This window comes from Syzygium oleosum, unplaced genomic scaffold (assembly GCF_021117445.2).
Source record: "Syzygium oleosum isolate NSW1041296 unplaced genomic scaffold, Sole_v2.1 Sole_v2.02, whole genome shotgun sequence".
In the NCBI taxonomy this organism is placed as follows: Eukaryota; Viridiplantae; Streptophyta; class Magnoliopsida; order Myrtales; family Myrtaceae; genus Syzygium; species Syzygium oleosum.
In genome coordinates this window covers 19,964,613-19,978,754 of record NW_026607486.1, presented here as the reverse complement: position 1 = coordinate 19,978,754, position 14,142 = coordinate 19,964,613, and the positions used below count along the sequence as shown (strand labels likewise).

The 14,142-nt window shown below is 43.4% G+C and overlaps 2 protein-coding genes across 6 annotated transcripts; one reads left to right on the top strand and one right to left on the bottom strand.

Annotated features, from left to right (window-relative positions):
* The first annotated feature begins 2,964 nt into the window (after window positions 1–2,964).
* LOC115663720 (probable RNA-binding protein ARP1) lies at window positions 2,965–6,336 on the top strand. 3 transcript variants are annotated; one of them, XM_056308616.1, is made up of 6 exons: window positions 2,965–3,353; window positions 3,640–3,811; window positions 4,147–4,279; window positions 4,398–4,443; window positions 4,627–4,852; window positions 5,939–6,336. In XM_056308616.1, exons 1-6 carry the CDS (start codon window positions 3,066–3,068, stop codon window positions 5,980–5,982), a joined length of 909 nt encoding a protein of 302 aa, XP_056164591.1. In that variant the 5' UTR covers window positions 2,965–3,065; the 3' UTR covers window positions 5,983–6,336. The 3 variants fall into 3 exon arrangements, with proteins under 3 accessions (XP_056164591.1, XP_056164592.1, XP_030441562.1); XM_056308617.1 differs by having other exon boundaries at window positions 2,966–3,353; window positions 5,544–6,006; XM_030585702.2 differs by having other exon boundaries at window positions 2,967–3,353; window positions 5,919–6,336.
* Window positions 6,337–8,184: 1,848 nt separating this feature from the next.
* Window positions 8,185–13,081, bottom strand: LOC115663721 (uncharacterized). 3 transcript variants are annotated; one of them, XM_030585706.2, is made up of 3 exons: window positions 12,931–13,081; window positions 8,937–12,697; window positions 8,185–8,808 (listed from the first exon to the last, which is right to left on the bottom strand). In XM_030585706.2, exon 2 carries the CDS (start codon window positions 12,683–12,685, stop codon window positions 8,960–8,962), a length of 3,726 nt encoding a protein of 1,241 aa, XP_030441566.1. In that variant the 5' UTR covers window positions 12,686–12,697; window positions 12,931–13,081; the 3' UTR covers window positions 8,185–8,808; window positions 8,937–8,959. The 3 variants fall into 3 exon arrangements, with proteins under 3 accessions (XP_030441566.1, XP_056161129.1, XP_030441565.1); XM_056305154.1 differs by having other exon boundaries at window positions 8,937–12,803; window positions 12,931–13,080; XM_030585705.2 differs by lacking the exon at window positions 12,931–13,081 and having other exon boundaries at window positions 8,937–12,924.
* Window positions 13,082–14,142: the final 1,061 nt, after the last annotated feature.

Sequence of the window (14,142 nt, the reverse complement as noted above, 5' to 3'; positions counted from 1 at the left end):
ATATACTTAAAAGGGTGGCACTTTTCTCCAAGATGTCATTATCCTGTCTTAATTACTTTAATGTCGGCTTTGTCCGAGGCAGGTGAAAAGCGGGGCTGATAATTTGTGCAGTTGCGAAATTTTAAAAATTCAATGAGGAATAATGACACATACGGTTACTAAACTTTTAATTTGTTCAATATGGTCTATAAACTTTAACCCAATGTGTAATATGATCCCTGACTTTTAATTTGTTCAATGTGGCCTTTGAACTTTTGATATATGTTTAATTTGGTCCATGAATTGTATAAAAATGTTCAATGTATAGGTTAAAGTTCAAGGACCACATTGAGCCAAAGTTCAGAGATTGTTTGTGCCATTTTTCCATTCGATAAAGTTGGTTAACTCAGCAATTTAATATGAAAAAAAAAGGATCAGGAGAATAATTTATGCGTGTTAATGAGTCCTTAATCAGTATTAGATGAAGGCATCAGGATAGTGGGGTGATGGCAGATGATGGTAATTAATAATTTTAATCATATGAATAAGTGAATTAATGGTAATTATGTGGGGGGGTGGGGGGGGGGCGTGGGCTTTTTTAATGTGTCCTTTCGCAGTTTGCTGCGTGATTATTGTCCAAAAACGACCGGCCTTCAACCGTTTCATCGCCGACCGCCATCCGCAGGACTCCACGTCAGCGTACGTTAATTTCGTTAATTATGTGGGGACCACGCCACTCCCCCTTCGTACGGCCTTTTTAGCTGTCTCGCTATCCCTCTCTACGCATGTCGTTTCGGGTCTCTCTTCTCGGAATCTCTCACGCGCCCCCCCCCCCCCACACGGCGCGCGTCGGGGCCACGCTCCATCTGACCGAGCTCGTAACATGCTGAAATTATTAAGGAACTCTTGGTGCATCCGGCTAATCCACTCGAGCTCTGAAAGTGCCTCGGAGAATTTTCAATCCGATTACACCCCGATTTCATGAAATTCAAATTCGTTGCCGAGGACATTCTATGAGGGAGCATCTTGCTCTGTATGTCACTCGTCCTATATTGTTGTAATGGATCGTCAATTTAACAAACGGCTGTAATTTGAATCAAAGAATTGATAATTGACTAAAACTCTTTTAGTAAGCTCAAAATCCGGGAGAACTCCACATTAGACTATAAATATTGATTATGACATGTCACTATCCCTAATCTAACGGGCAAAAAAGTGAAAAGGGCGTGACTAACGTGATTGTCCTCTTTGTGCGTTACCATAAGAGTGTCATTCTTGACGAGGAAAGTTCGAATGGAATCATGATTATCCAGTCCATTCGTAACGGTACCAATCCAGCTACAGCTCACCCCGGACACGACACCTGCTGAGCCGCGTCTCTCTCTACACATAATCCTCACGAGGAAGCAGATACGTGCCCGAGGCACGGCTGGAGGCTTGACACGGTTGCGAATCATAACCTCATGGGTTATCATTATCGAGCCACCACACTTAGGTGGTGGTGCATCACCACCTCACTTGTTACACCCAAGTTGCATGGAAATTGCATACTAACCCTAACAACAAGATTCGGCAAAGGTCGTGAGATCATGTTGTTATGGTAATGCCTAGAGATGTTAAAATGAGTCTTAAACCCATATATGACCCATTTAAAAATAAATGGGTCATATATGGGTCATTTTAATTTTAAAGAGCCAACCTTAAATGTGTTTAAAATTTTAAAGATAAATTGATCTAAATAGGTTGAGTTTGGAACCCATGTCCAACCCACCTACTAGACTTATCCACATACTCTCTCCCTCTTTACAAAAATGTTTAAAAAAAATCGAAATTTAATTATTTTTATTTTTTCTCCTTTTCTTTTATTTTTTATTTTTTCTTTTCTCTTCTTTCTTTTTCTTTTTTTTTTATTCCGGCTGGTGGTCGGCCACGGCCACCGGGGCGGGACGACCTCGCCGGAGGCCGGCGAAGCTCGAGCTCGCCGGCCTCAGGCGAGGCTCGAGCCTCGCCGACTGGGCGAGCCTCGAGCTCGCCGGATTCCAGGCCGAGCCTCGAGCTCGCCCGATCCGGCGACCTCGAGGCTCGCCGATCCGGCGAGAGCTCCGGCCTCGCCGATCTAGCAAGACTTGAGCTCATTGGCCTCGGGTGAGCTCGACCTTGCCCGAGGTTGGCGAGCTCGAGCTTCGCCGGCCTCGGGCGAGGCTCCACCTCGCCAACCTCGGGCGAGGTCGAGCTTGCCTGAGGCCGGCGAGCTCGAGTCTCGCCAGATCGGCGAGGTTGGAGCCTCGCCTGAGGCCGGCGAGGCCGAGGCCTCGCCAGATCGGCAAGAACGAGCTTCGCCGGCCTTCGGCGAGCTCGTCCTCGCCTGTGGTCGGTCGCCGGCCACGGCGGCCGGCGATCGGCCAAAAATGAAGGAAAAAAATAAAAATAAAAATAAAAATAATTAAAAATTCGATTTAAAAAATAAAAAAATATTAATTTTTTTTATTTTCTTGGATAATGACTTTATGGAAAATATTTTCTAGAAATGTCGCATTTTTCGCAAAACAAACAGAACCTCAATTTTAAAAAAAATTATAAAAAATTTTCACTAGCTTTGTATTGCATAAAATGTTTTAGCAGTATAATTTAAAAAAAAATCATAAGAAATAAGTATTCCTAGATTAGGTTAAATATAAAAGTGTTTTAGCAATATGGGTCGGATCGGGTATGGGTTGGATATGGGTCGGGTCGGGTATGGGTCGAGATATTTACACTATGAATAAATGGATCATAAACGGGTTAATGGGTCAATTTGGGTCGGATCATTTATGACTCGACCCAAATTCGATCCGATTCACCCGTTTAACAGGTCTAGTAATGCCCTACCTCTCTCTCTCTCTTCACCAAAAGTCTTATCTGTCTGCCTCTCTGTCACTCTCTCTTTCTCTCCCTAATATTTTTTTCCTTTTTTATTTTATTCCCACTGTCCCCTACCGAGTTCCACTTCTCTCTCTCTCTCTCTTCCTTATAATTACCACACCTCCTTCCATGAACTCCCTTGGCCTCTCGCTCTCTGAAACCTCTCGAACTCGCTCCGACGTTGCATGGTCCTAGCAGCAGTCCAGGCAGGCGGGAGAAGAAGCAGCGAGGGAGGGCTTGACGTAGGGAGCTCCGGTCGTTTTGCGCGGGGGGGTGTGTCTGTCGAGATGACGATGAGCAGCAGCAACGTGGGTCAGTTCGGAGACACGACCTTGACCAAGGTGTTCGTGGGGGGGCTGGCGTGGGAGACCCCGAAGGAAGCCATGCGGGAGCACTTCGAGAAGTACGGCGAGATCTTGGAGGCCGTCATTATCCTGGACAAGGTCACTGGCAGATCCAAGGGCTACGGCTTCGTAAGCTCGCTGAACTCTCAGTTCTTGTTCTTGATTTGCGTCGGTCTTGGGCTCATTATCGTGTAACGCGGGAGTCGAAGCACGTTCCTTTCTTCGAGTTGAGCACGTCGGCTAGCGATATGGAATGCGTCTCGATGTATGCGTTGGTCAAACCTGTTTCTGCCGAAAGTTTCTTTCTTGAAGCCACCTACTGTTGTCGTGTGCTTGGATGACGGTGTGATCTGTGCATTCGGACGCGTAAAAAGGACAATTAAGTAAGGTGGCGATTTTTCCGTTTGGCGTGCAGGTGACGTTCAAGGATCCTGAAGCTGCTAAGAAGGCCTGCGAGGAGGCGATGCCGGTCATCAACGGCCGCCGCGCCAACTGCAACCTGGCCTCGCTCGGCGCTCGCCGCCCCAAGTCCGCGGCTGTTGCTGCCGCCACTCCTCCTCCTCCCCCTCCTCCTCTCCCACAACAAGGTAGATACACTGTAATATATATGGAAGCTGCGTGAAACATGTGTAACGTATGAAAATGAAATCTCTAGGAGCATTCTGTTATCGTCCCTTATGGAACAATGCTATAGATAGAAGCTTAATTTGCAAAGTGACATGAGAAATTTCTTCTCGGGTGATTTCGCGAAAAAAAGGAAAATTTCGGACATGATAAAGTCGGAATTACTTTCCAAACAGGAAAAAAAAATGGAATTTAGAATCTTAATTTGCATATATTATGCGAGCGTTGTAAATTGTACATTGCATCTAATTCTTTGTTTCTTTTTTTTTCTGACTTTTTTTTTTTTGTGGGGATGAAGGATCAAACATTGTTGGACCAAGATCAATAATGGCATCCACACCAGCAAATCATCAAATGCAGTGGTATTATCCTGCGGGCACCCCAGCTTTGCCGTACCATCACCAGCACCATCAGGCCGTTCCTTTCTATGGGTATGATTTAACTTCCTTTGATTTTGCTTGATTTGCGGTTCTTGATGATATCTAGGATTGCTTTTCTATATACTTGATGATCTGATAATGATAATTACCAAATTCTCTCAATGTGCAGGTACTCCCCGGCAGCCTACATCGCCACTGACATGAACTATAATCACGTAAGTAATATCAAATCATTAACTCTTGATCACCCTTGTCTAATCTTTATCTTTTTACCGAGATCGAATACTAATAGATTCAATTCAAGTCCTTTACTTTCTCGAATTATTTTAAAGATCGTGATCGGAACATTTGTTAAGCAAGCAATTAAGGAAACTAAACATGGAATTTTTGGTGCACAGAAAGTAAGCTACACTGGGGGAGCCTACATGAACGCGCACTACTCGCAAGTGTATCCTAGCCAGGCTATGATGCCGATGTACCCGCTCTACCCCCACTACCCCCACCACCACCAGTCCCACACGATGGGCCTCCCGGCCCACATCTTCCAGCCCGCATCGGCCGGGCCCATGACCTCGGTCCCGGCCCTCGTGTCCAAGCCTGCCTCCATCGCTGCTCCCAACACAGGTTAGACCTTGATCACATCAAAATTCAGTACTTGCTCATATGTCTCTTGAGGGTTGTTTTCTCATTTACTATATTTGTCTGGTACTTGGGTCTCACATGGTAACATGCTCAACCTAGTCGATGTCTGCAACAAGAAGACACGAGTTGTTCTGTGTCACGTGAGCTTGTGTGATTCAGAATGCACAGCGCCAGTGGTTCTAAAGGGGAATACCATGGGCAGTCAAGTAGCACTTTCTTTTTCCTCTTGTAGAGTGAAAGGAACGGGTCCTGAGTTCGGATCTCGAGACTCTTACCCTAGACAGAAAGTGTAAATAGTCGAGTCACGGTCGGGTTGCTCTTAAGATGAAAGATATGCCAATGCAATTTGACTTGTCTTAATCAACATAAAAGAGGTCGTGCCGCTACTTGGAAAAATCTTAGAAGTAATTTGCTCAGATGACATCATTCTGATTTGAGTGAATGTTTTAGATGGTATAAAAAATTGAGTTGTGAAAATGTTCTGCAATACAAGAGAGAATTGCCCCAGTTTATGCAAAATTGATCTGCGGTTAGTTGGTCGCTGCCATTATCATAGAGTTGGCACTGAATTCTCCAAGGAGTTTCCTTTGTCTCTCTCTGCTCCTCTCTCTCTTTTTCCATTTTTGGTGAAAATTATTGACTGTCACTCACTCTCTCCCAAAATTGGTGTCAGCGATAAATTAGCAGGCAAGGTACATCTGACTGATGCCAGCTTGCAAATTTGACACTATTTGGCCATTCCTCTCTCAATTAACAGAAGGAAAAGAAGTTCATCAATCACTAGTCCATAATTGAGATCTTCGATAGTGTTCACATCAAAGCAAAACTTAACCATAGCATAGCCCTTGCATCACATGGCATCTTAAGTACAGGCCTGCGTGCGTGGCATTGGTGAACATCATTATCGGGGAATCTCGCCAGAATAAAATGTGTTGCACTCGAACAGATTAGAGCATGTTCTGAGTGAATAGCCTTGGATCTTTTCAATTGATTTCTCTCTTCTTCTTTTTTGTTGAAATTTAGCTGTAAACTGATATTACATGGACAGTTTGCTTGGCTGTGGAATAGGTACAGTTGGTGCAGGTGGTGAGGGCTTTAAAAAGGGTGGCTAGTTGGCAAAAATAAACATTTAACCATGAAGACAGGGAAGAGGAGGGTGGTGACTGCTCAGAACAACATTATTATCTGATCTGGGGTGGCTTCTCCTTTTCCAATTCTTTTCTTTTTTTCTTTTCTTCTTTGTTGATTCTTCAATTTTTTAGGGAGTCTGATAAGATTCTTTTATTCTCTCTCTCTCTCTCTCTCTCTCTCTAGCTAACATGCATATGAGCTGGGAACCAATTAAAAAACAGAGCAAAAAGATTATGTAAGAGGAAGCATGTGTATTGGGTTTACCCATATCTTATGGGTCTTGCACTGATGGCTTCATTGAACTTTCTCTGCATAAAGCTGAAATCTTTAAATAATTACCCCACTCTCTCTCTCTCTCTCTCTCTCTCTCTCTCTCTCTCTCTCTCTCTCTCTCTCTGTAGTAAGTATTGATTTTCAGTTTCTGATACTTTAAAGAGAAGGTCTGGTGGAAAGGAAGTTCATGTTCTTTCACGTTCTTCTGGGTTCAGCCAGCAAAAGTAGGATCAGGGTTTGCTTAACTTAATTGCAGACAAGAAAGCTCAATATTCTTGCCAAACAAAAAGAAACAGGGAGCAAGGAAGGGCTGGCGGTTCAAAAGCAAATGCATTCGATAACCAATTCTAGATTGTGTTTAGCTTTCGTTCTCACCGGCAAAGACTGGTGGAGCTCGTAAACGTCCACTCCGCGCATGGATTCCACGAGCCGTAGGCCTGATATTTGAGGATTTGTTGCGTTGAACCCATCAATTATTGCGTATTTGGGCACTACTAACAGTCACTAATCGAAGTAGTACCGAGGCAGTTTCCACCAGATCAACGACACTTACCGGTTGAGAGGAAGTGGGGACTAGGTCTCGGTTTAAGCATGCACCAATTCCATTTGGTCTAATGCTAATATCAGTCATTGGACAACCTTTCATGGGTGCCCAAAAGAAACTTGTACCAGAGGAACAATGAATTTTAGCCCTGCTCAATTGTTTCAAAAGAAGCACGGAGGATCACAGAAACGATGATGCAAGTATAATTCGCGTGAGACTATCATGATTACGATCCATTCCAGTTCGTTTGCGAGTTCGCTTCGTGCTTATTGCTTGTGTTCCAGCCATTTTCCTCAAGAAAGAGATAGCGGTATAGAATTATGAAACAAATCGATCAGGCAAAAACATGTGCACTTCACCAACATAATGAAACGGTTCTCGGAACCTTTGAATGATTAACTTGAATTAGTTTTGTTTCCGCAGGCCTCTAAACTGATTTTAGGGCCGATAAAAGCTTTGTTCTCTCGGCTTTAGCTCGTGAAACACAGTAATGGCCAGGCCCTTGTTTCCCTTCTCAAAATAGGTGAGTAATAGTTAATCCATTACACATGGGAACAAAATCGATCCTACATCAACCTGGTAGTAGCGGTTGCAAGGTCTTATTGGGTATACTTCCTTGCGCAAAATGGACATAACACTCTCTCCCTTACAAAAGGGCCCAATTTTACTCTTCAGCCAGGGGAAATGCCCAATTCATGCAGGCGAAAAGCTCCCACCGCAAACCACCCCCGCACCGCACACCCTGTGACACACTCGATAGGGGTCAGAGCGAATCTCATACCACTACACCAACAACCTGTCGCTCGTTTCCAATCGCAAAACTGATATACGCACCAGACTAGTAGCATGGCGGAATCTTTTGCAAAGGTACATTGACATCATTTCGTTTGGGTACATAACCCGCGCAATAGTGCATTGCATTGCATTGCATAGGACTATCCACGATCATCTGCTTCTACTAAGGAGCAAACATGAGCCGAATGACGAGGAACTTAAACATTTAAATGACAGTGATCTTCGCCATGAAGCAATCAACACACCTCACCCCCAAAAGACAAGAAAGCCGGAGCTCCAAGAAAAAGGGGGAAAAAAGAAAAAACCGCACCGATTCAAGCTTAAGGCACAGGCCGCGACGCAAGAGAACATCATAAATCCAGATGAGAGGATTCGGGTTAAGTCTCCTGAACAAGAAAAAAGATTCGGATCCCGCAAGGTCTCCAAACTATTTGAGAGATATTCAAACTTCGCCAGCAGAGAAATGATAGGCTCAACCCAGACTTCAGCAACCTTACAAGACAAGAAAGATGAATACTATGTTTTCCTCTCTGAGCGCATAAGAATAGCAATACTTTGTACACACTCAAAATTGCCTTCTCTCAATATGAATTCCACTATGCTAGCAGCCTGGCACATTACAAGAGCCAAAGACAATATAAGAGACTATACCCATGCATTTTTCACATAACGTACCATGTAAACCTCATCATGGGACATCTCAGCTCAATCATTCTTTTGGCTCAACCACTGAAAGTTCACGGAATTTTCACGCACTTAGATTTCAGTCAACATGCCATCCTCTGCAGTCCTAAAGAAATTCATCAACTTGGGAACAGAAATCCGGGCATCCATCAGCCTAACAACAGGTTTTCTAAATTTACATAATTTTATCTAAGCCAATAAGCAGAAGTAAAGGCGTTTCTAACCCGAAAAACAGATGATAGATATCACTCAAGTGCTCTCCATCGGTACAGTATCTACTGTCCCTCTAATCCAAGAGAAGCTCGATGATGGCCACTGTTACAGCATCATCTCGAATCCACCGCTCGTCATTGCTACAGAACACAGAGAACACTACTGTACATATGATGAGGATCCATTTTAAAGCACATTGCCGTGATCATAAACTCCTTGACAACTCCACAGAAGCAGAATGAGTCGCTCAAAAGCCACAGATTACAGTTAGAATTTGTGCTCCCAATCATCCATGAGTCTGTTCAGATACATCTTACGAGTCAATAACTAACTAAATTGTCCACCAATTGAAGGGAAAGAAATCACATAATTCATATCCAGGTGACACAGCCAATAGAACAAGTACTTCAAGTCTCAGAACTATACCTGATGCTTTCACCAAGGGGAAATCAACATGCCTCCTCAAAGCCTTCGAGTTCAAGCATGGGAATAGGTGAAGTTTTAACCAGCGAAGAAACAGAATAATTAAGCTGGTAATTTACAAGCATTGCCCCAAAGATGTTAAACTTTTGAGCACTGTTGAAAGCAACTTCCGCATCAGAACACTTCTTGAAAACTAATCTGGCACGGTTGGCATCCCTATCAAGTTCGGTCTCAGATTCTTTCAAGGGCCCAAATCGCTTGAACATCTTGTTTAGGCTATATTCTGAAGGGACGGAAGCTGATAGTGGAAACGTTAACACCAGTTCTGCTGGAGCATTTTCGTCCACATACCCTGGCGGTTTCTCCACCCGCAAGTTGCTTTCATCCAAATCTCGTCTCCTTGTGTATGATCGACGCCCCACTTTACGCACCTTTTGGGATTCCACAGCAACGAGTTGATTATCTCCTTTCCAGTCTGCATCGGATGGCTGCTCCTCAAAACCATTTCCGATGACTCTGTCTGTCCAGTAAGAGTCATTCATATCCTCAAACTCAAATGTCTCAGATTTTTTCCTTTTAGCAGATACTCTACCCAAAGTTGGATCTGGGCCAGAAGCAACAGAGTTCCTAAAATCAGAGAAGAAGCAAATAAGCACATTCAAGAAACTGTATTCTTGCATGGGGTCGAGAGCTGCCGAGTAGAGTTGAGACAGTAACCCATCAAGTGAAGAATACTCAGTCGGTATGATTGTTCTTCCCTTTTCAGCATCAGCAGTTTCGGATCCTTCTCCACCTCCGTTCCTGTCACTCTTCACAATGGGAGAACCAGTCAGCTGGCTGGCAACCCTACGAATGCATTCACCAATCTTAAAGGATGGCTTAGGAAATGGAGCGGCGCTAACAACTTTTGCAACACAGATATTTTTCCTTCCATCTGAAAGATTTGAGTCAGCACTGGGATCCCGAGCTTTACGCTTCTTGCCAGAAGATGGCGAGACCAGCATACCAGAAGCTTTACCATCAAGATCATTTTCTTCATCTGGATATTCCATAGAATCATCCATCAATTCAGCCAAACTTCTCTCTTTCTTCTTATAATCAGCTATATCCTTCAAGTTATGTTTGCGCCTATGGGACGAGCCTTTGGGGGCTTTCAAACCATCCCGCCCAGAGGAGACCATCGTGTCCTCAGAAACCAGAGTGCCAGATTCCATGTTGTTGCCCACAGGATTATCGCCATCGGAATTTAGAGCTTCAGCGTCACTTTCCATCAAGCCTTCACAAAATTGTAGTTCAGGGAGCTCATTGTAACCTTTCCGTCTGTAGAAGGCCAACAACTGTGCCTTAGCTATTACAAGATCTAGCCGATCACCTCCACTAGATGAGCACTGAGCTAACGTTTTCATATACTCTAGTAGTTTATCCGGTTCGAAAGAACTGGCACTCGTGGATTCAACGACGCCTTCTCTGGACCCTAAATCTTCTCGAATTCCAGTATTTTCAACAGTCTGGACCTCTATCTTGTCATAAACATCCTTTGGTATGCAAGAGCAAGCCAACCCCAACTCAACCCGTCTTGAAACTTCATCCAAAGCACAGTTTAGAGCATTCAGAAAGGACTCTGAATTGCTCTGCATTGCTATCTGAGAAAAGTGAGCCCGAAAGGGCTTCAGCAAGGATGCCTCATTCCAGGCAAATGTTCTATCACCAAAATATGCCACCAGAAAGCAGTCCTTCTTATGATATTTCATTGCCTTCTCAGACGCATCAGAAGGATCAAAGATCTGTCCAGGCCACCACGGATGGCTTCTTACTTTACCCCAAACCAAATCAGACACTGACAATATATTTTCATTTTCTGGTGGCAACTTATAAACAGCTTGGTTCACTCCCACTAAGCTTCCTGGCTTTAAGCCTCCATGTACAATAGTTGTCTCCTCAGCTGCCTTTTGCTTTTCATTGTCGGTAGGCTGATTATTGATTTCCATTTCATCAATATTAGTTAAACCAGCAGCATCAGCATTAGAAGCTTGTTCTCCAACTTCTGTGTCTTCTACATTTGAATGAGTAACATCAGGAGCTTCATCCCCATTAGAGCAAGGTAGCTTATCTTCCACCAGCTCCATAACATCCATAGTCTGATCCAGTGCCAATTCATTTTCCGTAGACTCATTTTCTCTACTCTCGGTCACATGAGCTTCTCCCTCTGTGATCATGGGAACTGCATCGACTGCTAGGCTCTGATCATTCCCTGTGGCATCCATACCAACAGAGGTGGAGTTTTCTGGGATCATATGCGGAAGGACCTCGCTTTCTGCACATGCAGCTTTACTTTCACTGATGACCGGACCTTGCAGGCCCAAAGTTGTAGAAGCACCTATGCCTTCAGCAGCAGCCATCGTATTTTCATCTTTTCCTAACTGATCCTCAACTACCATGTGGCTTTCTTCTGCATTAGCTTCTATAGCCTTCACCTCGATATTCTCTACCAGTCCTCCATCTGGATTAACCAGATTTTCATCAGAAACAGGAGGGTCAGTGCCTTCAACTTCAAGATTCGATAAATCTTGTGTAATCGCTTTATCTTCACCTTCAATAGTAACAGTGGTTTGTTTGTCCTCACATTCAGTGTTTACCTCAGCCAGATTTTCTTCTACTTCTACTTTCCCACCACAAGCTGTCTCCATTTCCAAAATGTGTTCTCCTTCTGAAACTGAGGTGACTGCTTCCACTCCGCTAGTCGGAGCCATTTTGTCCTCAGTATTCGCTCCCCCGACCATCGCAGCGCCTTTCTTCTCCAGAACAGAAGTGGGCGAACTCGAACTTTTCACAGTTGCCGAGAGGCATACAGCTTCTTCGGCATGCATATCATGAGCTGAAGCGACTCCAACATCAGAACACTGTCCACTCTTTATTCCTTCCTCTGTTTGCACGTCGGTACCTGAACCAATCACCTTTTGATCAGCAATTTGGTCCTGTGCGTACATAGAACCTACAGCGTCCACAGAATCTCCCGTCTTGGTACCCGTTACGGTGTCCTGCACAACATCACTAGGCTGGTCCACACCCTTTTCCACCAATCTTTCCTCCAAAACAGCAACAGCTTCCTCTATAATCTGTGTTTCCCCGATAACTTCCGTTTCCGCGATAATTTGCGTTTCCTCGATAATTTGTGTTTCCCCGTCTCCATCACCAACAATATCTGATGCATGCTCCATTGGAGGATCCATTCCCACATCACGAGCTTTGTCATTAAAAGTGCCGACTTCCCCGGAAACTGGATCTTCAACCTTGCTTTCTACAGCTTCTGCGCATCTCTCGCCGCCCTGTTTCCTACTCTCAGTCCCCAGAGAACCCCCAACTCCACCCTTGTCTCCAAAACCAGAGGCTTCACTGCCCGAAACCCCATCTTGCAAAGACTTCGCACCTCTCTCCAACCCCCTACTGCCGCCGGCCGATGCATCGCGACTGGCTTCAGCTTTCAGATTCTCTTCATCCCCGGGTCTGCAAACGCCATCTACAAAAACTTCAGAACCCAGAACCTCGACCATTATATCATCCCCATTACTAAACGCACCTTCCTCCGCAACAGCTTCCGCGGCGAGAGAACCCTCCCTCTGACCTTGACCACCACCATCCCCAGCCCCAGCTAGGGTTTCTTTCCGACCACCACTAATTCCATCTTCCCCTGCTGACACCGCGCTCTCCGATGCACTAGGGTCCGAAAGCTCCTTGTCTTCTTGCTTATCCATGGCGAACGACAACTGGGTACAGTTCAAGATTACAAATCTCGAGCCTTTCGGCACAGCGAAGGCACGAAAAGAGAAATTCAACAGATGGGCAAGGAGCTGATAAACCCTAGCTCAAGAACTGGAGCAGCAGATACATTCAAAATTCAAGATTTACAACCGTGCGCGTAGCAAAATCGAAACTTTGACATCGTATGGAGGAAACAGGAAGAGAGTGGGAGGGAGTTCGAAAACAGTTTGCTTTTTACCTGTGCGACTCGCGAAATATCTCCCCAGAAAGCGAAAACAGTGACGACCAAGATCGGGTCCAGAGGAAGGGAGGGAGGGAGGAGTAATTAGTAAAAGGAAGGGGCAAAATAGTAAAAAAGGCCGAGGAGAGCGAAACGCAGGACTGAGCCGAACGGTTTGGTTCGAGCGAAACACTGGACATGTAAGGTAGCGAATGATAACCATTCTGTTCCGGAATGAGTTCCTGAACCAGAAATAGATTTTTCTATTTCTGGTTCCTGGATGAGTTTCTGAGAAAAAAAACCCGCTTGATAATGACAAAAAATTTCTATTTCTGTAACGTAAACCCGTTTGATAACAAAGACAAAATTTCTATTTCCGAAATAAAAACCCGTTTGATAAACAAAGACAAAATTTCTATTTCCTAACAAAAATTCATTTTTTTAGAAATGGAATAAAAATAATAAAAAATTCGAAAAATTCATAAAAATCTTTAAAAAAATTCAGAAAATCCCAAAAAATTGAAAAATTCCCGAAAAAATCATCAAAATGTCGAGAAAATAAAAAAAATTTAGATTTCGGGAAAATAGGAAATTTGTTGAATTTTTTCAAAAAAAAAAAAATCAAAAATTTCAAAACTTCACTGAATTACTTAGAATACCATGTTGCACCCACTTTGTGAAATTTAAATTTTTTAGGTGCCCAAAAAAATCAAAAAATCAAAAATTTCAAAACTTCACAGAATAGTTTAGAATACATGTGGCCACCCACTTTGAGTGAAATTTAAATTTTTTAAGGTGCCCAAAAAAATTCAAAAACTCAAAAATTTCAAAACTTTCTGAATGGCTTAGAATACCCGTGGCCACCCACTTTGAGTGAAATTTTAATTTTTGGAGGTGAAAAAAAAGCAAAAAATCAAAAATTTCAAAACTTCACAAAGTGACTTAGAATACATGTGGCCATCCACTTTGAGTGAAATTTAAATTTTTTTAGGTGAAAAAAAGCATAAAAAATTAAAAATTTCAAAACTTCACAGAATGACTTACAATACCTCTAGCCACCCACTTTGAGTAAAATTTAATTTTTTTTAGATGCCCAAATGGTATTTTTGATTTTATTTTTATTTTTTTTGGTTCCTAAAGAAAATTAAATTTCACTCAAAGTGGATGGCCACATGTATTCTAAGCCATTCTGTGAAGTTTTGAAAATTTTTCTTTTTTGCTTATTTTTAT